We start from the raw sequence: 24430 nt of genomic DNA, 5'->3' as shown, positions 1-24430 counted from the left end.
GTTTCTTGGCTTTACGGTTTAAGCGCGTTGTGTTGTGTTATACTCTACGACTTACTTTTGATATGTTGTATTTTGATTTTTAGGAGTGATGGAAAGCCAGGTTTAAATCCAAAGCCAGGAAGTAATTGTTTGTTCAACAATTTTTTCAATTTCTTTTAAATGGGGGAGGATTGCTAACAAATAATGACAATATCTTATATCTCAATGTTGTTAAAAGAGAAATAAATGCGCTCGAAACAGGAAGTTGACGCACATTGTTTGCCCTTTGCGGGCCACATAAAATGAGGTCGCGGGCCAGATCTGGCCCCCGGGCCTTGAGTTTGACACCGATGCTGTGATGTCACGTAACGTTGCTTTACGTATGTCATGTTTCGTGATTGCATGCTACCTTATACAATACAAAACAATACACCTTTATTTCTATGAATTATTACGTTATGTTACATTATGCTACATTTCGCTGCACTATATGATGCCGTTACGACTTTGCGATACATGTCGCTGCGTTAAGCTGTCTTGCGTTACGCTACCAGACATTTAACGCAATGTCTCAAACGTAATCTTTTCTCATTTTATCTTAATATAGCATTTCCACTTAGCTCAGCTACCAGAGACTCGACACAATTTCCCACAGTTCTCCTCATCACAGTTTCCGCGCATCTGGGAACTCCTTTCAAGCATGACAGCCTCATAACGAGATTCACTGTGGGACTTTCCCTGACATCTACAAAGCATATCCTCTGACTGGGACAACAACAAATAAAAAAAAAAGCTTCTGGCATGACCTTTCAGTTGTAATGTTTTACATTGAGCTGAGTGTGCCTGTGGCGCGGGGGTGGTAAAGGGAAGTGAGACAAGCCTCAGGAAGTTGCAAAAAAAAAAGTTACATTGAATTTAAGGAAACAGACAACTGACTTGCAGTGTGGTTTTAATTTACTCATGCCACACGTTGACAACAGAATGCTACGCTAACGCTGACCCCGAATGCTATGCTAATTGTTTTTATGTTTTAAAAGGGTTTGGCTTCTGGCTTGGTGGAGGTTTAAATCAGATTACACAACATTATCGTTCCTTGTAAGACTTTCGACAAAAACGTTACCATAAACAACAAAAAAAGTACACTATAATGCGTTGTAATTCTAAGAAAAGTGGCCATTCTAGAAAAACATTCATTTAGCCTTGACAGAGGTTGAATTCATAAGACCATATTGGGACTGTTGTTTGGTAGCGTGTTGTACAAAAAAGTACAAACAAAAACACTTTTGAAAAAAAAAAATATATATATATCACTTTAATAAGGAGGAAACAGGTTGAGGGACTTTAGTTTGATATTGTTTAAAAAAAAAAAAAAAGAAAAATACAAAATAGTACATTGTCAATCGACAGGTTCAAATTGAAAGCCGGTTGACGCTGTTAACGCAAGAATTTAGTGTGACATTACACAAAAAGTTCATAAATAGACAAGCAACTTTTTTTTTTTTAAGAGAAACTTTAATGCGACCTTGCTAATTTTGAACCCGTCCTAGAAAACTGACCATTTTAAATAAGCCGCTGTCTTGGCGGAGGTTTGAAGCAGAATCCGTCATCTCAAAAATGACGTGGAATTTTGTACAAAATGTAAAAAAAAAAAAAAAAAAGCGTTTTAGTGAATCTTTGCGTCATATATATGTATATGTATGTATGTATATATATATAAATATATATATATATATATATATGTATACACGGTCTTCATGAAAATTTATTAGGAGTTGTTTAAAATTGCATAATTTTGTACGTGTTTTTTGTTTAATGCCCTTTTATTTTGAAAGATATAGTTAAAAAGAAAACTAACATAAATAGTGGCAACTTTGCTTACTTGAAAAGGAATTAAATCAGTAATCCCTATTGAGAATTTAGTAGACTATTGTACAAAATAGTACACTGAAATAAAGAGAAAACTATCATTTTTAGGGAACGTTTGCTACCCAAAAATTTGGATCAAGGTACCATATTGATGCTCTCCACACCCGAATTTGGCACAATATTGTTCAAAATATGCACTGTAATTAGTACAATACCGACATAATTTTAAGTGACTCCGGAAAAACATTTTTTAAATAAAGTTCTTTAAAGTAATGCAAAAATTTACAAAAATTCATGTCTCATGGAGGTTGTGCTTACTTTTGTACGGTTTCCAACTAAATGCAGACAGGATGAATGAACACCATCAGTGTTGGTTATTCTGCTTCCTGCCCGCTGCTGGGAATGCAGATTTGTGGGATGTAGCCACCAGTCAGCGAGACCTCCACCACAGTTTCTCCTTGTAAATCCACCACAGAGCGATGGTCTTCGAGGTCCCCCCAATTGCTTCTGCCCCAGTCCAATCCCTGCGTGCGGGGCCAGGCGGAGGAGTCCGACTCCAACCTTGACAGCAAGTTCCCCAGGGTTGGTCCAAATCCGCCGGAACCCAAGACATCCCCCGTGTGGGCCATCTGGTCCTGATCTGGCTGGTTTACTCGTGGGACCACAGTCAGCTGAGGTTTGTAACCGTGTTGCAGCGTTGCCATGACAACCGTCTCCAGAAATCTGGTCTCGGCTTTGGTGGGATGCTGGACGTAGGGGACGGAGGGGTACGAATCCTCACCGGAGGCAAAACTGATAGGGGACAGCGGGGGGTCGCTGTCGGTGTACGAGAAGGACGGCTCGCTCCAGACGTCCAGCTAAAGATGGAGATTATTATTCTTATAGTGGATATTTATTGACTTGAGTATTCATCACGCAAAAACCACTCTGAGTTGCAAAAGCAATCATAAAAAGAATGCATCATCGCCACCATTATTATTGATAATATGACAATGTAAAGAAAAATGTTTAAAAATGTGACAATATTGCTAACAATGTTTTATATTGGATGGCACATGGGTACCTAATGAAGTGTCCTACCCCCAGTAGTTTGATGGCTTGGCTGTTTCCTGGCTTGGGAAGCTTCTCCACCAACCAGTCAGGTCCACACAATGTACATGTTGCTTTGATCCTGATCATCACACAGACACACACACGCGCACACACATTGTTGTTTCGCTTAACAACAGAGCTCAAACGGGCACTTCTTGTGAGTAAAATTTCTTTTTTTTTTTTCAAACCTTCGTCTCACAGAGCTCCAGCACGCCAGCTGTAATGTGACGGCCACCACAGCCAACACAGGGAACACCATCATGGCCAGTCCAGCTGAACAAAAAACAAACCATTTCATAAAAAAAAGAATGTTTTCCTTCACGACAATATCAAATTTTCACGAAAAAGTATGTTTAGCTCATTAAAGACATTAAGAAAGATTTTTTTCACATTTTCCAAATTCTTGCTTTTCTATTATTCAGAATCTTTAAATTTTCCAACTCTCACATTGTACAATACATTCTGTAGTTTTTATTGTTGAAGCAATGTCATGATTAGGCACCTGCAGGCTCCGGGGGCCGAGAATAGATGAGGTTCCCGCGCTGGCCTTCTCCGGCAGAGGTGGAGGCAGACATCTGGATGGCCACTGTGCCCTGGGGACACTTCAGCCATGTCTGTCTGTGACGTGACACAGCCACCACCACTGACAACAATAACCATCAACAGTCTCACACAAGGGATGGAAGATGAAAAGAATGAAGGTACAGGAAGGCAGTTTGGAAGGAAGGGAGGTAGGAAGACGGGAAAGAGTGGAGGGAGGACACTACCTTTCCGTCGATACATTTGTCTGGTAGGAAAGAAGGAAGGGAGGAACAAAGGAAGTAAAGTATTTAAGGGAAAAACAAAATAAAGATAGACAACAAACCTCTGAAAGGCTGACTTGAACTTTTTAGAATCCTAACCCTGGCTTTGACCCATGATTTGTAACCCTAACTACAAACTTGAAAAATAGCTAGAAATAATACAGTTTGAAACACTAACTGCCACTAAACACTTACCCTGGCAGTTAATTGACAGTTCATTTTATTTAATGAATATTTTATTTTTTTATTAAAAAAAAAAAAAACGATCGTCAAAATGAAAGCATACTTGTAGTACTCAAAATGTCCATGAGAGGGCAATGCTGTATGAATCACAGTCTTTCACATGTCCCACTTCTCTCTCCACACTTGCTCGTGTTTGTATTTGTCTCGCTTTGATGCTTTTGTTCACCTGGGATTTCTCGACTGTGCAGGTGGGGGGTCCTCAGATAAACAGTGTAGTTGTTGATGAAGCCCCTCTGCTGCTCCACGGCGGGGTCTTCCCACTGGATCAGGAGGTGTGTGGCGTTGTGGTCCAGCGCCGACACGCTGGGACCTGCGTCGGGTTCTGAAAAGTGTGATGTCACGTTTAGCACATTTTCTTGTGTTACAGCCTTATTTCCAAATGGATTTGAAATTTCTATTTATCTAACGCTCTAGAATTACGTGATTTTTTTTTTTTAAAAAGCTAAATTTAATACTAATAAAAATCTAAATGTGCTATAAATGTTTAAATTTGAAATGATTGGGGAAAATAACTTTCATCCATTTTATAAAAGTAGAAAACGGAAGGACATCACAGTTTCCATTTTATTATGTTTTATTTTGTTTGTGTGAAAATAAAGTGCTTCACTTTACGTATGTTGTAAATAAATAAGTAAAATGCATGCAGGAGTGTATTACTGAGCTGTCCTAAGTAGGCCAGGATAGAGGACGGCGTGCTGACTCCTCGCGTGTTCACTGCATACACTGAGAAGTTGTACCTCACGCCCACAGACAGGTCTGAAAACGGGAAATCACAGGCACATTGAGTGTAATACAACAGCTATCCACTGGGTGTCAGTGCAGTTCTGAAAAAGAGTCTCAAAGTTCATTTACTATTTTTGACCTTGTGTTTGTTATTTTACCTGTGATTCTTGCCTTGTCTTGATCCAAGGCCACTTGCATCCAGCCTAGCTCACCTTTTCCCAAAGGCACGCTAGTCCATTCCAGCACATAGTACAGCCATTCCCTTCCTGGTGCCCTTGGTCTAGCCCACTCCCAGGAGACTAGCATAGCGCTTCTGTTAGCTATGAGATCAGCAGGCCTGATAGCAGGCCCTTCATCACCTGAATGGCAACATGCAAAGTTATCCTTGTTGCTACCATTTCACCATAAATACATTTCTTTTTCACAACAGTGTAAAAAAGATTAATGTAGGGCTGCTCAATGTTGTGTGTGTATATATATATATATAAAATAAAATTGCACTCTAAATCGGAAGTGCACCTGTGAATGTGAGGGGCACGCTGGCTGGTGGCGACGTCCCATAAGTGGTGACCACACTGACGGTAAGCGCCGGAAGATCAGTTGGCACCTCAAGGGAAAACCGGCACAGGCACTTGGCACAGATGACTTCCCTTGTCGCCAGACCGCGGCCCAGGTCCATCTTGTAGCACTCTACCTGACCACTGAATGACTCTGGAGGAGGTACCTAGAGATTGCGATGCAACAATTTGTCTAATTTACCCAACACGGTCCTTATACCGAATCGCTACTCCAATGACAGGGCAGCTAGTCTGGGTGAACATCCGGTGTAATCAAGGAACGACACAGAAGCACATCTTGCAAAAGGCAAAAAGTAAACTCAGTATTCACGCAGATTAGCATTAGCAAGCAGATTAGCATTAAAGAACAGAGCAGGGTTCACTGCAAGTACCACACGGGAGGATCCGCTATGCTAATTGACGAATGTAACTTAGCAACTTGGTGTTGAAGTGCTGCTTTCCCCCGTGAAAATACTTTCAAATGGGAGCACGCTCGCTTGTTAGCCAGTAGTCACTTTGCACAAGTGCTATTTGTAGTCTGGACACAGAGGGTAGATTATCTCCTGCATTTGTACATAATAACCGCCCCCTCAATCACTTTCTCGAGCTTTGACACTTTTCTTTTGTAAAAGTCACGACCATGGCAACAATAAGTAGCTGCTTGCTTTGTCACAGCGCCCTCGCCCCGCCTGCTATAGTTACGAAAGACCTACTTGGCATCTGCATGAAACAGAACCAACCTCCTAAACCGAGTGATTTCACCTAGAAAGTGACAAGTGGATGTCAAATGTACGATAATTATTTAGCCTTTGTGTATTTTGACCCAGAAATGTCGGACAGCTTTCAATAAAGCATCTCGGATCTGATTTTAAATCGAGAGAAATATCACGGCACACTATGTCTACTTTAAAATGTTGAATATCTCCAGACAACATGTTACCTTCCACAAAACCGTGACAGTCTGCAGTGAGCTGTTCCGGTGATTGCTCAATATCCGCCACACACGTAGCGGCTGAGACGGTCCTAAAGATAAACGCACAGGAAACTCATTAGTCATCAATGATAGTTTTATCCTCTCAATTGTCCACTTTGCTTTCGTGGCACATTTGCCTCAAACTCTTTTTTACCGCCCCCAACTGAACATAAGAGAAATACACTGAATGGATGTAACCTAAATTTGTCCTACAAAGTCTGCTAGCGTAAGGCAAACACATAATAGGAACAGCTAAAGACGGGCTAATGAAACTAGCATTGCTAATGCTACAGTAGCCAACTTGTAATATTTGTACAAAGGATGCCAGATTTTCTTTCCAACAGTAAAAGTGCCAGAAAACCTTTCTTAGATTTAGAAACAGTAAAAATCTTATCGGATATCGAGGTGAAACGAATGCATTAGGTTGAGAAGAAGTCATCAGCGCAAATCTGATGTTTTTAAGTTGAAAAGAAATTTAACGTTAAACTCTATCTTATGGTTTTATATTATGCAACTTTTGATGATTAGCGATAGGCGAATCGGGAATTAATTTCTGATTAGCAGGAGGTAAGAGAGGACATGTTGGGTTTGAAGGAAAGGTTTGAGAAATGAGGCCCAATCGGAGGAAGTTGATCATGAAAAGCAGGGGCCCCCAAGACGCAGCCCTGGGGAATCTCCCTTGGTGATTAGGGAGGCGTGCACTTTTGTTATATTTAAGGTATAAATCCAACTAAGACGTTACCTGTACTTCATTTTGTACTTTAAGTGTAATGTATCACTTTAGAAAAAGAAACAATATAAAACATGAAACAGGAAAATTGACCTTACCTTTTCCAGGACTTCTGCTCGTCACCTCTGAACTCCATTTGCTGCATTTCCTGGTTTCCGTGGCACACGTCCTCATCTGGAATCGATATTCTACCAGGGGTTCCAGGCCGTCCACTCGTATCTCGTCCTGGCTGAGCCGCGTGGCATCTCTCACATTCTAAACGATACGAGGCGGGAGGAGCGTGGTCACCGCAGGAAGCACACCCAGCCCGGAGCGGGTAATCTGGCTTTTATGGATTTAATTTTTTTTTTACCCAGGAGGAAGAGTTGGCTGGGCGGAGTCTGACAGAAGTGGTGAGCTGTGACATGTCTTCGGGGGTGTCCCACCGCAACATGGCCGCCAGGGTGGAGGAGTTCCCGAAATGGACTCGGGTGATGCGAGGGCTTTGGGGTATGACTGCCATTGAATTCGAGGTAGTCCTATTAGTTCATTTTTATTTACCGGTTATGCATTTACCAAAAATTAAATTTGGCAACAATTCTGTGTACTTTAATGGTAAGTGTTGCCTTGCGAATTTGTCTTTTTAGGTCAGGTGTGCATTTCTTGCTTGCTCACGTATATTTGTGGTCTGGAGCGTAAACGGATTCGAGCGTGAGCGTCCAAAGCGGTTGTCCGCGCTAACCACCAGCCGGTACCGCTGATTCTCATCCAACTCTGCTTTTGGTAGTACCACCTTATCTGCCTCTGAGGACCAATTCCATGCGCGGTTTCCACTGAGGGTGACACACACACGTACAACTGTTAGCTTTTGCGAGTCAATCCGAGCCGTCGTTGCGTGATTGACAGCTGACCTGATGAGTGACACCTTGTAGGAAGTGGCCACGTAGGTGTCGCGCCCAGCCTGCCAGTGGCACTCAACCCAGGGGGAGTGCGCGGTAGTCTCGCAGGTGATGTTCTCCGGCTTATCTGGGGGCCCTTTGGTGATGGAAAACGCTTTTTGTTATCCATTACGCTAATTTGACATTTTTAGCTAGCTTGCTATCTAGTCAGAGGCCGTCCAAGAATCCCACCACCATGCCGCCATGTGAGGCCACACATATAGCACATGCCAGAAACCACCACTGTTTCTATCGATCTATACAGCTAGGTACTGTATATAGCTAGCTCGATAGCTAGCTAAGTCAATCTATCTATCATCCAACCCTCTATCATCAACATTTTAGATTTACTCTGTTAACGTTTATTATTTGCATAAAATGTGTAATTACGCTGTTATTAATTACTTGTATACATTTATTTAGTAGTAGCTGTAGTAATAGTATGGTTACATTTGTTTTTATTGGCCTAATTCTACCACTCCGACTGGTAATTATTTTTCTTGGTTCCATTCTTTTTAATATTACGATTACCTAATTTTTTGTTTGTTTTTGTTCCTCACTCCTCCACAAAATTGGTCTAAAACTGCCACTACCCATTGGCCAGCAGATGCGAGATGCTCGCTTTGGTACGTACAGCCGCCTTGCAGGCTTATCCCTCCGATAATGTTGTCGACACCGTTTCTGTGAAGCCTGCAGAGCAGGTGGAATCGGGGCCGCCTGATGTCGGGCAGCCTGAACTCCACGACGGGGCTGCAGTCGTTCCTCATCCACTGAGACACGGGTTGCGGCTTCAACACCAAAGACACTTTGGACCTGCAAGGCGGCAAACATCATCATTATTTCAGGGATTTGTACTTCCACTTTCTTATTTTATTAATTTTTTTTGTTATTGTATTACTTAATTATACTTTTATTACTTTTTGTAATTTTCAACACCTGCACAAATGGTTCTGCTATTATTTTTTCTTTGCATTACTTTTTTCAATGTGACTATTTTTTTTATTTTGTTATTATTAGATCATTTATTTTTCCTTTTGTTAAATTTCAAATTATTTTCATTTCTTATTGTATAGCCAGTTCTTAATATAGCTCTATTAAAACATGTTTTTTATGACTGATAAATTTCGAGTTTTACTTTACTTTATTAATTTTATAAACACAGAATTTATAATCCACCTCTATTTTGATTGGTTTATTACTTATTTTATGGTTATTTTGATACTTTGTATTCACATTTCTTCTGCTTTTAGAATAATGACTGACTTCAAAATTTGCTTTTTTATTTGGACTTTTTATTATTTGTGTAATGTCAGTACTATTGATGAACAGTCAAATCAGCAAAAGCAATAATTTTGACTTTCATTTAATGGTGTGCACCTGTGCCTAATATTTTGTCTCTGGGTTCTTACCTCCATCCACACTTGTTTATGTGGCAGTACACCCGGAGGTCTGAGCCCAGCAAGAAGGGCGAGGGCGGCTCCACGCTGAGGTGGCCCAAGCTGTCGTCAAACTCCTGGCAGCCGCCAAAGAGTGGGCCACTTCCTACTGGGAAGGGAAAAAAGACAGACGTGGTCGCCTTTTTGAACGTGTGAGTGCGAAAAAAAGCCACAAAATACTCACTGCTGAGGAGAAGCGTGATGAAGCATCTCCAGAGGGTCATCGCAAGCACAGCACTGAAAGTGTCACACCAGTGGAACAACTTCCTGGCGTCAAGCGATTGCTTTTGACATTTTGTGGAGTGTCCATCTGATAAGAGTTGAACAGCCGAACTGAGCAACGTGTTAAGATGGCACTCAGTGCTATTGCATGTGTTTCACGTGGGCGAGAGAGAGAGAGAGAGAGAGAGAGAGAGAGAGAGAGACAGAGACGGATGGAGGGAGACAGAGTGAGAGAGAGGCAAGAGAGCCAAGGCGAGAGAGAGAAAGAGAGAGTTAAAGAGTGTGAGAGTGAGCAAGAGAGAGTGTCAGGGTGAGAGAGAGAGAAAGAAAGTTAAAGTACGAGAGAGAGGGAAGAAGAGAGAGAGAGAGAGAGTGTAAGAGAGGGAGAGAGCCACTGCAAGAGAAAGAGAGAGTTAAAGAAAGTGAGTAAGTGAGAGAGAGCAAGAAAGGGAAAAGAGAATTATATATAGAGAGAGAAAGAGAGATTTAGAGAGAGCGAGAGAGTTAAAGAGCTAGAGAGAGAACAAGAGAGGGAGAGAGAGAGAAAGAGAGAGACAGATGGAGGGAGACAGAGTGAGAAAGAGAGGCGAGAGAGCCAGTGCACGAAAAAAGAGAGCGGTAAGGAGCGAGACAGTGAGCGAGTGAGACAGAGAGAGCAAGAAAGGGAAAAAGAGAGTTAAAGACAATGAGAGAGAGGGAAGAAGAGAGAGAGAGAGAAAGAACAAGAGAGAGGGAGAGAGATACTGCAAGAGAAAGAGAGTTAAAGAGCAAGAAAGCGAGTGAGTGAGAGAGAGCAAGAAAGGTAGAAAGAGAGAGAAAGACACAGAGAGAAAGCAAGAGAGAGTTAAAGAGCAAGAGAGAACAAGAGAGGGAGAGAGAGAGAGAGCTAAAGAGCAAGAGAGAAACAGAGAAAGAGAGAGATTGAGAGAGAGCGAAAGAGAAACAAGGCCAGTGACCCGGTTTAGTGACGTGCGGGTCTAGTGACAGGAGCCTTCAAGTCAACAGGTGTCCTACTTGACTCACCGCAAGATGACGTTCACATGCAACTGTTCCCATTTCAACACGCAACCTGCCACAATGTAGCGTGTACAAAAAAAAATGGTTTTAGTTTTGGTAAAGGTGCTTTCTCCCCGTTTTTTTGGGGGGGTTGAAAGAGAGGAAAGAAAATGTGCGGCTGCAACTAACAATTATTTCAATAATCAATGAATCTGTGATGATCTGTTTTTTTTGTTGTTTGGATTGCATTTGGTCGTTCATGTTGTCTTATCTGTCTGATTGTTTTGTTTTTTTTTTAACTTTGAATCTGCTTTTTTACACATTAGTTAATTAATTCATTCATTTTTTTCATTCCAAAGCGCCTTGTTTTCCTTATTTTTTTTCTGTTGACTTTGTTATTCAACCCTGTCAGACCGGTAACGTGAGGATGGGCCAATCCGGTCGAAGGCCACTACCCTGCACGTTGTAGATGATTCTCTCCTTCAACATACCTGATTTTAAACAAGGTCGCTAAATGATTAATCAATGATCAAAAATAATAATCACTTGATTTGATAATCAATTACTGGCATTTATGGCGAGTTGGACAGCTTTAATGCTTGTTGTTGGCAAAGGGAAAGTGACCACTGATACTGACCCCAGTAAATCATTGCTGGAGTTTTTTCACGAGACCTAAAACATTCAAGCGAATGTATTTTATTGTCTAAAAAGATAATCAGTCGTCTGGTGTGCACAATCCCTCCACGCCGTCACTATCAGCAGTCAGCTGTAAAATGGTTGAACTTGTACTCCCATTTTTCACCCTACATGAGGACACGTTACGTAACTTTTCCCCCTTCCTCCTCCTCCTCTTCTCCTTTCCATCGAAAACAACAAACCCAGATCGCAGGCAGACGGGACAGAAAAGTCTCCCTGACAGTATGATTTTTCAAGCGCTTTTCGAGTGTCTGGACCTGAGCGGCTGGCTGCTGTTTGGTTTGGCGGCGCTGCTGCTGACGGACGTGCTACGAAACTGGCGGACAAAAACTTTTCCACCGGGACCTTTGGCCCTGCCTGTTCTCGGGAATGTCTTCACCGGGGTGGACCTCAAATCCTTGGAGAACGTAAGACCAGAGACACTGAAAATGAATTGGCACAGGTGGTGGACTGGGACCGCCACAAAAATCAGGATATATTGGCATTTCTGCAAGTGCGGTCTACAAAAAATAAATCAAACAGACGAGAAGAATAAACAGAGAAGTCCATAACTCTGAATCGTTTTTCCATGATTTTTCTACGACTGCTAATTGTTAGACCATGTTATTCATCCGGTGGTTTCTGTTCAGCTCGCCAAGGACTACGGCCCCGTGTTCAGCTTGAGGCAAGGCAGCGAGATGATGGTGTTTATTTCAGGGTACCACATGGTCAAAGAGGCGCTGGTCCACCAGCTGGACAGTTTTGTGGACCGGCCCATTATCCCGCTTTTCAGTGAGATGTTCAAGGGTCTCGGTGAGTGACAAAACCAGATTTGAACCGGAGTGAGACAAGTGGCTGTCAATTGTGAGGGGATTCGTTCTAATTTGTGGATTTTGACCCACCATCTAAAACTCATTTCTTATTCTTCTCTTATTTATGTGTTATTACACGCTCATTCTGTATTTAACGAGGATACCATCTTTTCGTTGCCTGTTGCTACACCGGCGAGGAAAAGACCATGACTTATGCATGGATCGCTGCATTCTTTTCCGTCAGAGAATTTCGCACATTTAAAGAGAATGGCTGTGAGTCCAGTCGGCTGTGTTCACACCCACAACGGCGCAAACTGTGCATTTTTTTTGTTTTAATATCCTGGCTGCGTTGTTCAGTGCGTAAGCGAACAACTTGTGACTGCATCACCATGACAATGCAACTGCTCACAATGCCCTGAGCATCTGACACTTCCTGGGCAAGAACAACATCGGCGTGCTGTTGCAACATTCCTAACAACCCGTCATTTGTATTTCATTACTTTTTTTTCTCAAGCTAAACAGGGGTATCAAGGGGATCTATTTTGAAGTCGTGGATGACATCGAAATGGCAGAGACAACGTAGTTGCAGAACATTCTAGAAAACTGCCTCCAGGAATGCATGATGAAAAGAGAAAAAGATGGTTGCATTTTTGTTCGGATAAGAAATATATCTTTTGTGCTGCCAGTCGTGGAACTTTCAGAAGGAATTCAATTGAAAGTGGTCATGTGAGCTTGCATGGTGAATCCAGCCTTTGTGACGGCCGGACCGTGTGGTATAACCCTTGACATTGTTGCAGGTGTGGGGCTAAGCAGCGGTTACACGTGGAAGAAGCACAGGAAGTTTATCCTCTCCCACCTGCGAAACTTTGGAGAGGGCCAGCGATCTCTAGAAAACTACATCAAAGTGGAATGTGAATTCCTGTGCGAGGCCTTCAAAGAGGAGCAAGGCAAGTCGTTTGCGGTTGCTCGCCGCTTATTGGAAAGTTTCCCGCCAAAAAGCATATAACGATCCCATGATGCTTTGCATTTCCAGGGAAGCCATTCAACCCTCACTACACCCTAAACAACGCGGTTGGCAACGTCATTGCCTCGGTGCTGTTTGGACACCGCTTTGAGTACAGCGATGGGAACTACCGCAAGTTTCTCGAGTTGGACAACGAGGCCATTCAGCTAGCCGGTTCTACATTCGCGCAGGTCCATGGCCGCCGGGAGTGTTGTCTAAAAAAAAAAAAGAAAAAGAAGTCCCTGACGCATCAACCATAATGGTGTTTATTGTTATTTGTTCCGTCCACAGTTCTACAACGCCTTCCCAGCTCTAGTCAAATACCTGCCGGGCTCGCATCAGACAGTCCTCGCCAACTACAGGGAGATTGAACGTTTCCTGGGGGTGGAAGTGCAGAAGCACCAGGAGCAGTGGAACCCGGACCAACCCCGGGACTACATTGACGTGTACCTTGCGGAGATAGAAAAGGTGGGCTTAGTGGTGGGCCATCAAAGACTTGGAAGAATTGTTCATCCTCTGCCAATTGTTGAGAAGTTGTGACATTCACCAGCACCGAAAAAAGAAATGAAAATCAAAGCCAAAAAAAAAAAAAAAGGCTTTTATGTCCAAAAACTTTTGAATCCCGTCACTCGTAAATCGAGGTCCCACTGTACTTTGCATGTAATTAATTTTTGCCCAAAAATCGATAGCAGGCGTGGGCAAACTATGGCCCGGGGGCCCGTTAAACGTTTTAATCCGGCCCGCCGAACTTGAAAAAAATGTAATGAATAAACCTTCTTTCTAAATATTGTGATGTGTCAAAGACAAATATATTGTTGTGATGCTTTTGTTCACTTTCATTTCAAATTAAATGTATTTTTTTTCTCCGATGAGGTGAGGTGACCAAAACACTCCACCCATCTGCTCCTGGTCAAATTTTAGAACACATTGTGGCTCGCCAATCAAAAAGTTTGCCCACCCTTGATCTATCTTCTCCTTATTTTGTCGAAATTCTCCTGGCTACTGTGGCTATTCGAATCGTATTTTTTTTTTTTTGTCTCATCCGATTTTAGCCTCTGTGTGCCAACATGCCAAAACAATCTGACCATGCAGGGCCTTCAGAATTAGAAATGTAAAATGTAACTTACAGGGAAAATACGTCATATTTGGTGACCAGACTCCGTTTGAGCTCCAGAAAAAGTATGGATGATCTAGACGGGTGTCATTCTGACCTCAATACTGATAGACTACAGCGTCATTTTGTGTAGATGAAGGAAGACCCCGAAGCCAAATTCAACATTGAGGCTCTGGTGGTTTCCACCTTGGACCTCATGGAGGCCGGCACAGAGACCTCGGCCACCACTTTGCGCTGGGCTATGGTCTACATGATGCATTATCCGGAGATACAAAGTGAGAAAGGCTGTTATATTCCAGATCACCACAGACAAGAATTTGTTACTTCTGATTTGTCTGGTGCTCACCAGGGAAAGTCCAGGCGGAAATTGACACCGTGATCGGGCCATCACGCCAGCCCGCAATGACCGACAGACCCAACATGCCCTACACGGAAGCCGTCATCTATGAGACTCAGAGGATGGGCAACGTCGTTCCTTTGGGATTCCCCAAGATGGCCAATAAGGAGGCAACACTGGAACGATACGTCATCCCAAAGGTAATATCGCACGGGGATGAGGACTTGCAACTCGACTTGGACTCGTTTCACCATAGACTGGAGACTTGAGTCAGACTCTTCATTTGGGACTCGTGAAAAGTACGAGTCTGGACTGTATTGTGTGGCGCTTGCGTTCATTTTCTCTCCTCTCTCTGAAAGTATGACATCATCTACTACTTTCCAGGGCACAACCATCATTACCAACCTGACGTCTGTGCTTTTCGACAAGAACGAGTGGGAGACCCCTGACACGTTCAACCCTCAACATTTCCTGGATTCGGACGGCCGCTTCTGTAGAAGAGACGCCTTTCTGCCGTTTTCCGCAGGTTTGTGGCTGTCCGTCACTGCAGTCTGAAAAAGAGTGTGCAACTTTAGGGCTTGATGCTCACCAATTGCAGCGTGTAATGGACCGGCCGCTCAAGAAACTCCCGAAATTCCCGATGGCCACCATGTCCCTTGTTTGTAGCTCAGGTTAAAGAAACAAAGTAGCAATGCATGGAAAATGTGAAAACATTTTCATTCGTATAATAATAAATCAATAAATCCTCGTTTTTTAAATGTTATTATTGTAATAAATTCAACAGTTATTAAAAGAAATTCGTATGTACGTAATCTGGTTTGACAATTTTAATTTTATTATTTAAAATGAATTAATTATTATTAATTATTACAAATTTGAGGAAGAAAAATCCAAATAAATATGCAGCATATGTAAAATTGTTTTGTTTTTGCACGTCAAATTATTGTAATATTCTAATAATTAATTGCCACTTTTTAATCTTATTAGTTGTAACCAATTCAATGATTTCACTTTTCTTTTTACAATAAATGTTACAATAAATTAACAAATTTATAAAATAGAAAGAGTACATATACAAGAGTAAATTATCATGCAAAACCAACAATAATTTATTCATAAATTATTTCAGAATATAGATCATGTAAAATTCTTATGTAATTTTCTAAATTATTGCCTTTCTTTCAATAATAAATTTAACCAATTTAATCAAATAATTCAACTGCACTGTTAATATACTTACTTCTTTATACTATTTTGCATTTATTTTTTTACAATATTAACATTAATAAAATGTATATCAAAATACTTAAACACAAATTAATATTAATAATTAAAGAAGAAGGAAAAAAAAAAAAACAAGCGGGCCATACTTTGTCGGGGGTTGCAGGTTTAAAAGCTGCAAAGCGAGTAAGACGAGTTTCCTCCCAGGTAAACGAGCGTGTTTGGGCGAGCAGCTGGCGCGAATGGAACTTTTCCTCTTCTTCACGGTCCTCCTGCAACGCTTCACCTTTGCCGCCGTCCCCGGAGAGATGCCCAGCCTGGAGGGTGTGCTCGGGTTCACCAATACCCCAGAAGAGTTCCGGATGCTCGCTGTACCTCGCTGATGGCCTGCCTGCCTGCCCAAATCACCACACAGTTAGGACAGCCAGGTCATCATCACGTTCATTCCATATTAAAACAATGAATTTGTAATAAAAGTGTTGTTACAAGTGTTAAAGTGTTCTATCAGTTTTGACCTTTAACTTTAATTCACGGTGTTTGACAAAAGATGTGAAATTTCCCTATTCGGGAATTAGAGCCATTTTCAACAGTGCTGTAGATTTGAAAAGTCTACACACCCCTGTTCAAATGTTATATTATTTTAGATGTAAAAAAATAAGAAAATGAGAGGACAATTAATCATTTCAAAACTTTTTCCAACCTTGATATGACCTATACAACTCTAGTAAAAACAACCTAAATAACGTGGTTGCACAAGTGTGCACACCCTCTTGCAACACATCTGCCACCATTTAAAGTGCCTCTGACATTTCTTAGTTGCCATCTTGAGATGAAATCAGCCAATCACATTCAAGATAATATCAAATGGGAGTCAGTCACACCTGCCATTATTTTTAAGTGCCTCTGTGTTCGAATAATATTAAGAGGTTATTCTACATTTGCCGTGACACCGCTTTATTTTAATATGTAGTGCATATCACATGTTGCAAATCTAGTGAAGTAGATTATGCTTGAGTGTTTGCAGTTTGAGTGGAAATGCAGGAGAAAAGCATCGTGCTGAATCCTGATAAGAGATGTTTGCTGAAGTCTGCTGCAACTACGACGACGCCAATGCTAAAGAAGAATGTCGAGAATAATAAAGAAATTCTTATGAAGTGGCTACAGAGAAATAACATAAGAACAATTATTAACAAATGCAATAAAGAGAAGTTGATATCACACGGCACGACATTAACTACACGGTATAGGTTTTGTTGCAAATTTTGGGAACAGCCACCTGCACCCAGGTTAAGTCGACTCCAAATCAACATAAAAGAAGTGCGGACGTGAGCAGGATCAACAACAGCTGCGACCAGAATAAACATACCCTTGATCTGTTGTGTAAACCTGTATTGTGATATAACTCGTGATTTTCAATAAAAGGCCCAGGGAGGTGCAGTAAGCTTCAGAGATTCGACCCGAGCACTGGGGTATCGTCTCTCCTGGCTGCCAGACTCTTGCCACTTGGTGTCCGTGTCTATTTTGTCTCTGAATTTCCTACTTGTCACGGTAAGGGTCGCTCCACCACATTTGGTGTGATTCTCCCGTGACATTTCAGAGTTCGAGCTGGATGGTGACTGGATCGAGCGGAGGGAACAGTGATGGCTGGAGGAAGACTGTGCACAGCAACTAGTATTAAAACCCTCATTTTGAGGCCAGCCTCGCTAGAACATCCCAACGCTCGGCTCGATCACCATGGACCAGAAGGGACGGCACGGAACGCCAGGGGTAAGATAAACTTCAAAAATAAATTATGTCTGATTGACGAACCTGACACTCTGACTAATGCAAACAAAGTTCAGAGGTTCAAGTAGGCTTTTCCTGACATTTATTTGCTCACCTAACATCGCTTAGTGACTTGCAGTTATTTAGCTGCAGTTACTCAGAAACATTTAGTTGCAGTTTGTTACTTAATATTTGCATAAGTCTAATTGGAGTTAATGTTGTTTTCATTTCCATCAGTTTGCGTTCCTTTCAGTCGTGCTTTTTAGGGTTGGGCAAATTTTATGGTAGTAGTCAGTGGTTCGCTTCTGGGTGTTTCTCTATGACTTTCAATATATATATATATATATATTTTTTTTTTTTTTACTTTGTTCATTTTGTATTTTCATTTTTTTTTTGTGCCGTTTTATGATCCAACCCTCACCATGCTGTGAACAAACATTTACTCTCTTCTAAATTTGCTCCATTTTTTGTATAATTGCCCAACAAGTTGTAAAACGATCCACAATGTTAGCTTGTCTTCCTCTAGTCAGACAAGTTCTATAGAACATGCCTTTTTTGTTTTTGTCACGAAAATGAACTCTGCTTTCCGAAAAATGAGATGACCCACAATTAATTCATGATTAGAGTAAGTATTCGTATTTAACGACAACACTGATGCCCCAAGTCATCCATAGTATTGATTTAATTAAAGGAGGAATTTGCAAATTCAGCATCACATAAAAGCTCCACCCCCCGGCCAAGCAGCACTGACACGACAACCGAACGGGACATCTTGTGGATGCACAGCACGTTCCTGGATCTGAATATGTGGGGGTTGCTATTTTTTGGTCTGGCCCTGTTCCTCTTGGGGTGCACCTTTATCAAAAAGGAGCCAGCTCACTTCCCGCCCGGGCCGCTCGCACTGCCTCTTGTCGGGAATATCTTCAACATTGCCGTCAAGCAACCTCACATATACCTGATGCAGGTAGGAATTCAATTGACGCATTCAATTATAGTATTATTTGACTTTCAATTGACTTTTTGGTGGCCTCGAGTGGACAGATCCGGAGGAGTTAGGAGGTAGAAATAATTAGCTTCGGGAATTTCTATTTTACTGGGCAACATGAAATTTGCTGGACATCAAAAATTGGGCATCATCGGATTTGGTCCAATATAATACAGAACCGTATTTCAGCCACTCCAAATGAAAAAAAAAAAACAAAAAAAACACTAAAGTTATCATGTAAAAACATGAAAATGATCATGCAAAAGTTTTAGTTCAAATGTGAAAAATTCTGTCTTAAAGTACGGATACTTATTACAACACCAGCCACTGTTCTTAATAAGTGCTGCCAGGATGGCCGAGTGGTCTAAGGCGCCGCGTTCAGGACCCAGTCTCCCCAGGAGGCCTGGGTTCGAATCTCGAATTTCCCCATTGTGGGACTAATAAAGGGAATATTATTATTATTATTATTAAAATCATGTCTCAACTCATGCATGAAATAGAACGTAATCAAGTTATCGATACTCTTATAGGGTGCAAAACGGGGAAAAATGCCTGTCTAATTTGAATAAGCCCATCTAAAACTAAAACAAATTTAAATTGGACATTCTTGCCAGCGGTTTCTATACTAGATAATATTTTGAGGTCAGCTCTCTTGGTCATCTTCTCCCACGGCTTTGTTTCTTCCGGAAGCGACCGCTAAATGATTCCATTAACAATAAATGAACAAATTGCGAGCTGCGGGTGTGCTGCTGAGCAAGCTCAACACACAGGGACTATTGTGCGAAATCACATTGCTGACCACAAGGCGCCATTGTCCTCTGCGTGTGCAGTTGGCTGACACCTACGGAGGCGTGTTCCGCATCCACATAGGGCAACAGAAGACGCTGTTCGTATGCGGATGGAAGATGGTGAAGGAAGTGCTCGTAAAGCAGGCCGACAAGTTTGTGGACAGGCCGCACATGGCCATGTATGCCAGAATGTACAAACAACAGACAGGTAGGATACACACATGCAGATGCACGTTAAAAAAAGGGTGTACGCACACACTAGCACTTTCACAAACACACATTCTCGTTTTATTTCTTTGACAAACTCACACAGAGAGGTGGCACAGGCTCACGGACGCTACACACGTGCATGCAGTAGGTGGTACATACACACACAAAGACTTACGGGGAGTAAACATATACATACACGCACACAGTATACGAAAGGTACATACACAGATAGACCAGTGGTAAACACCCACATACAGATGGTCAAGTGGTATACACACAGACACACAGAAGGCATGCAAAAGGTACAAACACAAATGCTACACACAGATGGAACTGTGGTACACACACACACACACAATACAATATAATACATACACACACTCAAATAAGGTACACACACACAGACAGGTACCAACTCATGAACAGTTGGTACGCACGCACACAAAAGTTTTTAAAAAGTGGTAAACACGCACGTACAAACACACACATGCACGGATGGTACACACATTGGCAGTTAGTACATGCACACAAAAAGATGTACAGGGAGTATACGCACACACACACACACACACACGCACACCTACACACACACACCGTACACAGAAGGTATATACAAAAATAGCACACACAGACCATTGGTAAACACCCACACACAGATGAGCAGGTGGTATACACACAGCCACACTGGTACACAGAAGGCATACAAAAGGTACAAATACAAATGCCTCACACACAGATGGAATAGAGCACACACACACGCACACACACACCCCCACACACAAAGAAGATATATACATGTCCTGATGGTACATGCACACAAACAGACAAGTACACCCATTAACAGATGGTACACACACTCACAAAAGACAAAAAACGGGTAAACACACATGCACGCACACCCACAGATACAGATGGTACACACACACACACACACACGCCAACACTTAGAGGCAGTATACAAAAACACACACACACAATACACAACACGCATAGACAAGTGGGAAACACTTACGCACAGATGGACAGGTGGTATACACAGAGACACACGTACACATAAAAGGCACGCAAAAGGTAGAAACACAAATGCTACACACACAGATGAAATTGTGGTCTACACAATGACTCTGTTTGCGCCTTTAGGTGGGCTTGTGTTCTGCAACGGCAAGACATGGAGGACGCAGCGTCACTTTGCCATGGGCACGCTGCGCATCTTCGGCCTAGCCGACGGCAGCATGGAGAGGAGCATCTGCCAGGAGAGCCAACACCTGCACCACGACTTGGACAAACACGGAGGTGACCTCAACTCAAAGCAACAAAATAATCCAAATATTACACACGAGCGATGGACTCCATCAGGGTTAGCATTTCAACGTCATTATTGTTTGTTGTATTGCCGTTATCTTCCCCTCAGGTGAACTGTTCGATCTCTCGGCCGTGTTGAACAGCGCGGTGGCCAACATCATCTGCCAGGTTGTTTTTGGGAGAAGGTTCGACTACGATGACCCAAACCTCAAGCATCTACACGCCACCATGGCTGACATGATCTACCTGGAAGGTTCCGTGTGGGGCGTGGTGAGGAAGCTAATTCAGATGCTAATTGCTATCATGGCTAACTCAGTAGCAAAGTCTGATGCAAATTCAAATACTGATGATGACAAAAAGAAAAGCACATTTCCTTGACACTCCCTCAGTGTAGCTCCACAACACTGTCCTTTTGGTCCTGGTTTAGTCCCGAACTCGGATGCTAATTGAGTTTCTGATCATAACATGATTCTATGTTCCCTGGGTGCAGCTCTACAACGCTTTCCCAGCACTGATGAATTATTTGCCTGGGCCCCACAACAGAATCTTCACCAACTTCAAAGCCTTACAGGATTTCATCGGTTCCCAGATAAAGAGCCATAAATTGGATTTGGACCCCTGCAACCGGCGGGATTACATCGACGCCTTCCTGGTGGAGAGCAAAGTAAAAACGGCAAAGCGCGTTAGCGGAGAAAAGGAGACGCCACTGAATGTGGGTTTTCTGATTTCTCCGGACAGAACGAAGCAAACTCCGAATTGGGATTCACAGAAGAAAATCTGGTTTTGTGCTGTGTGGATCTGTTCATTGCCGGGACGGAGACGTCCTCCAAGACGCTGCAGTGGGGCCTAATCTTCCTCATCCAGAACCCTCAAATCCAGGGTGGGTTTTTGCGCCCGGAACGGAACATAATTTGGACAATTGTGACTTCAATCAACAGTTTTCCAATGAAAGCAATAATTCTTCCCATCATCACATCAACATTTTCCATCTTTTTCCAAGACAAAGTCCAGGCGGAGATCGAGCGAGTGATCGGGACGAGTCGCTTCCCAAGGATGAGCGACAGAGCTAACATGCCATATGCTAACGCCGTCATCCACGAGATCCAGAGGATGGCCAACATTGTTCCTCTCAACGGAGTCAGAGTGGCCTCCAAAGACCTGCAACTTGGAGACTGCCTCATCCCCAAGGTGTCTCAGTCTGTAATGAATGTACTGTCAGCTGTTTTCATCAGTCAACATGGAATTTGGTGGACATGTCTATCATGATCCGAGTCACAAAAATTGCTCAAGATCTCATCCAGAAACTGGGAAGGCAAAAGTGTATTGTATATGTGTTTGTTTTTTAATTTGTGTTGGAATTCCGCGCTAATTTATATTACACCATACGGAAAGCGCTTTGTTACGGCTCCAGCTGTTGTGAAAAGCGCTATTGTAACAGGTTGAATCGCTGAGGATAAAAAAAAAAAAAAGGACGAGATCCCAGATCGACAGTGTGATCAGCATGAAAATATACAAATAAAATTAATTTTTCTTTTTTTTCTCATATTAATATAGTAGTCATCTTTTCATCCACAGCAATAGAGTAACAAAAGTTTAATCTTATTAAATTCCTTTCATATTACAAATTTGTTCCACTTAATATTTCAACTTGTTACACAATATCAATAAATGTGTATTGTATAAGTTGGGGAAAAAAATTGCCTCACCGCTTAACAGGAATTTTGGTGCACACGTCTCTCATCGGACTCAAATGCGCTTCCGCATCCTCATCTTGTGTTTTTCAGGGCAGCACCTTGTGTCCCATCTTGGCGTCAGTGCTGTTTGACAAGAACGAATGGGAAACGCCAAATACGTTCAACCCTGGACACTTCCTGGACTCTGATGGCAATTTTGTCAAGAGGAATGCGTTCTTACCGTTCTCCGCAGGTAATCAAGCCGTCCTTGTGGATTCCAAGGAGGAGAATGGAGATGACTGCGTCTACTTTGTGTCAGGCAAACGTGCATGTTTGGGTGAGGGCCTGGCCAGAATGGAGCTGTTCTTGTTCCTCGTGGGCACGCTGCAGAAGTTCACCTTCTCCGCCGCGGAAGGAGTCGAGCTGAGCTCAGAGGGAATCGTTGGACTGACGCGCACGCCGTACCCCTTCAAGATCCGCGCCATCGCCCGCTGAGGGTCGAGCGTGCACATCCTTCCACATTTGACTTTGTTTGTTTTACTAAGAAAATGTGTTTGAGGTTATCATACTCCATTTGGTGATTGATCGCTCGCTTACCTGTATCGCAAAGCTACACTTCTTGTTCAACATTTTTCAAAAAGTAATTTTCTGGCGTGGGGATGAAGTGCTGCTTCCATGAGTGAAAATTCCTCTAAGGAGGCCCGTTTGTCTCTTCAAGCTCTGGCTGGTTTTAAAACTATCAGGTTGGTCGCAACTCCCTAGCTCCGCCCCCCTGGGAATCATGTGAACAAAAGCATTATTTAGCAATGCAAGGTGAGTCGCGGATTTTTTGGATTAATGGAAGCACACCCCAAAAAGACATTTAGTTCAAGTGGAGCATAGCAAGTATGTAGTCATTCTTTGCGCTTTTTTGGACCCGACCTTAAGTCACCCAAGGACTGTTTTGTTTGCCAAACGAGGTGCGGCTGTTCAACGGACTTTCAACTGAATGTATTCAGAAGCTGCTCATTTTTCATTTGAAACTCCTTTCCGCTTCCATTCTGTCAACATGTGGTTTGCGCATTTATTGCTGGGGTTCGACTTGAAATGGTTTCTTGTTTTTATTGTCCCACGTAGTCTTACTAAACAGCATTTATATACACAATTTTTTTGCATGTTGGCCTTTAGTTCATTCAATCTTCTATATTGTGTCCAGCTGGCTGGCACTCAATGAAATATGTTTAATGCAATTTGGAAAAGATGGGCCATGTGACACACGGCATGGATCTTTTGAATTCACCAAACATAGGCTTTAAAAAAAAAAAAAAGAAAACACTAACACACATCTCCTTCTATAACCCCTCCAGACTACCACTGGCCTAAGTGAAGTACAAGGACACACAGTACCGTATATAAAGGCATGTATTAACTGCCGTTCACTTTTGTAGGCATAAAACGCAAGATAGGAGAGGAATGAAACTTTCTTTCATCTGTTTCTAATCGCTTCCGCAAAAAAAAAAAAAACGAGGCTGAGCCTGAAATACTTCCTGTTTTCGCTTCTTCTAAAATGTACAGTGATATGCTGCCACCTAGAGGCCCAAAGTGGAATTAAACCCACAAATGAAGAGGGAGGGAGGGGCTGGATTACTCAATTTACCACACACTACTATCTGAACAACACATAAATCAAAAGAAAAGAATAAAGGCCGAGAAGAACATTGTGTAAGCCATTTAAAAAGCAAAAACAATAGATGTACCCGGGCTTGTGTATTTTTTTTCATCCACGCACATTCTCCCGTATAGACACTAACCTGGGAATGAATGTGCAAACAAAAGGCATGATTCATTGAATTCTGAAGCTGGCTGTGAATCATGGAGCATGGAATTTTTCCTGAGATTGAATGCGATAGAAATCCGACGGGAAAAATACAGCACATAAATAAATAAATAATAGTAACGCATGAGATTTTTATTCTGGTGGACATAAATCCAACCTCAGCAGTGTAATTTAATCTGAATTCTCCACTAAA

The 24430-nt window shown here is 42.2% G+C and overlaps 3 protein-coding genes across 6 annotated transcripts; 2 read left to right on the top strand and 1 right to left on the bottom strand.

The window, feature by feature from the left end:
- Positions 1–911: 911 nt before the first annotated feature.
- Positions 912–10390, bottom strand: il23r (interleukin 23 receptor). Of its 2 annotated transcripts, none has more exons than XM_088312712.1 (16): positions 9504–10390; positions 9293–9428; positions 8518–8696; positions 7857–7980; positions 7621–7778; positions 7319–7461; positions 7065–7221; positions 6204–6286; positions 5226–5430; positions 4865–5065; positions 4641–4739; positions 4150–4305; positions 3440–3580; positions 3126–3210; positions 2926–3016; positions 912–2702 (listed from the first exon to the last, which is right to left on the bottom strand). In XM_088312712.1, the coding sequence occupies exons 1-16, from the start codon at positions 9541–9543 to the stop codon at positions 2220–2222; spliced, it is 2481 nt and encodes an 826-aa protein (XP_088168838.1). In that variant the 5' UTR covers positions 9544–10390; the 3' UTR covers positions 912–2219. The 2 variants fall into 2 exon arrangements, with proteins under 2 accessions (XP_088168838.1, XP_088168839.1); XM_088312713.1 differs by having other exon boundaries at positions 9293–9425.
- A 997-nt stretch (positions 10391–11387) lies between these two features.
- Positions 11388–16195, top strand: LOC148324632 (cytochrome P450 2J2-like). The gene is made up of 9 exons (XM_088312720.1): positions 11388–11640; positions 11863–12025; positions 12822–12971; positions 13058–13218; positions 13319–13495; positions 14275–14416; positions 14491–14678; positions 14863–15004; positions 15907–16195. Exons 1-9 carry the CDS (start codon positions 11458–11460, stop codon positions 16080–16082), a joined length of 1482 nt encoding a protein of 493 aa, XP_088168846.1. The 5' UTR covers positions 11388–11457; the 3' UTR covers positions 16083–16195.
- Positions 16196–17343: 1148 nt separating this feature from the next.
- LOC148324631 (cytochrome P450 2J6-like) lies at positions 17344–23898 on the top strand. 3 transcript variants are annotated; one of them, XM_088312722.1, is made up of 9 exons: positions 17441–18427; positions 19279–19444; positions 20587–20739; positions 20858–21018; positions 21239–21412; positions 21487–21628; positions 21749–21936; positions 22533–22674; positions 22741–23895. In XM_088312722.1, exons 1-9 carry the CDS (start codon positions 18242–18244, stop codon positions 22914–22916), a joined length of 1488 nt encoding a protein of 495 aa, XP_088168848.1. In that variant the 5' UTR covers positions 17441–18241; the 3' UTR covers positions 22917–23895. The 3 variants fall into 3 exon arrangements, with proteins under 3 accessions (XP_088168849.1, XP_088168848.1, XP_088168847.1); XM_088312723.1 differs by having other exon boundaries at positions 17344–17466; positions 21487–21936; positions 22741–23897; XM_088312721.1 differs by having other exon boundaries at positions 21487–21936; positions 22741–23898.
- The last annotated feature ends 532 nt before the right edge of the window (positions 23899–24430 follow it).

This window comes from Idiotropiscis lumnitzeri, chromosome 13, assembly GCF_059441095.1.
Source record: "Idiotropiscis lumnitzeri isolate Australia: NSW breed Sydney's pygmy pipehorse chromosome 13, RoL_Ilum_1.0, whole genome shotgun sequence".
Taxonomy (NCBI): domain Eukaryota; kingdom Metazoa; phylum Chordata; class Actinopteri; order Syngnathiformes; family Syngnathidae; genus Idiotropiscis; species Idiotropiscis lumnitzeri.
This window is presented reverse-complemented; position numbering and strand designations above follow the sequence as displayed.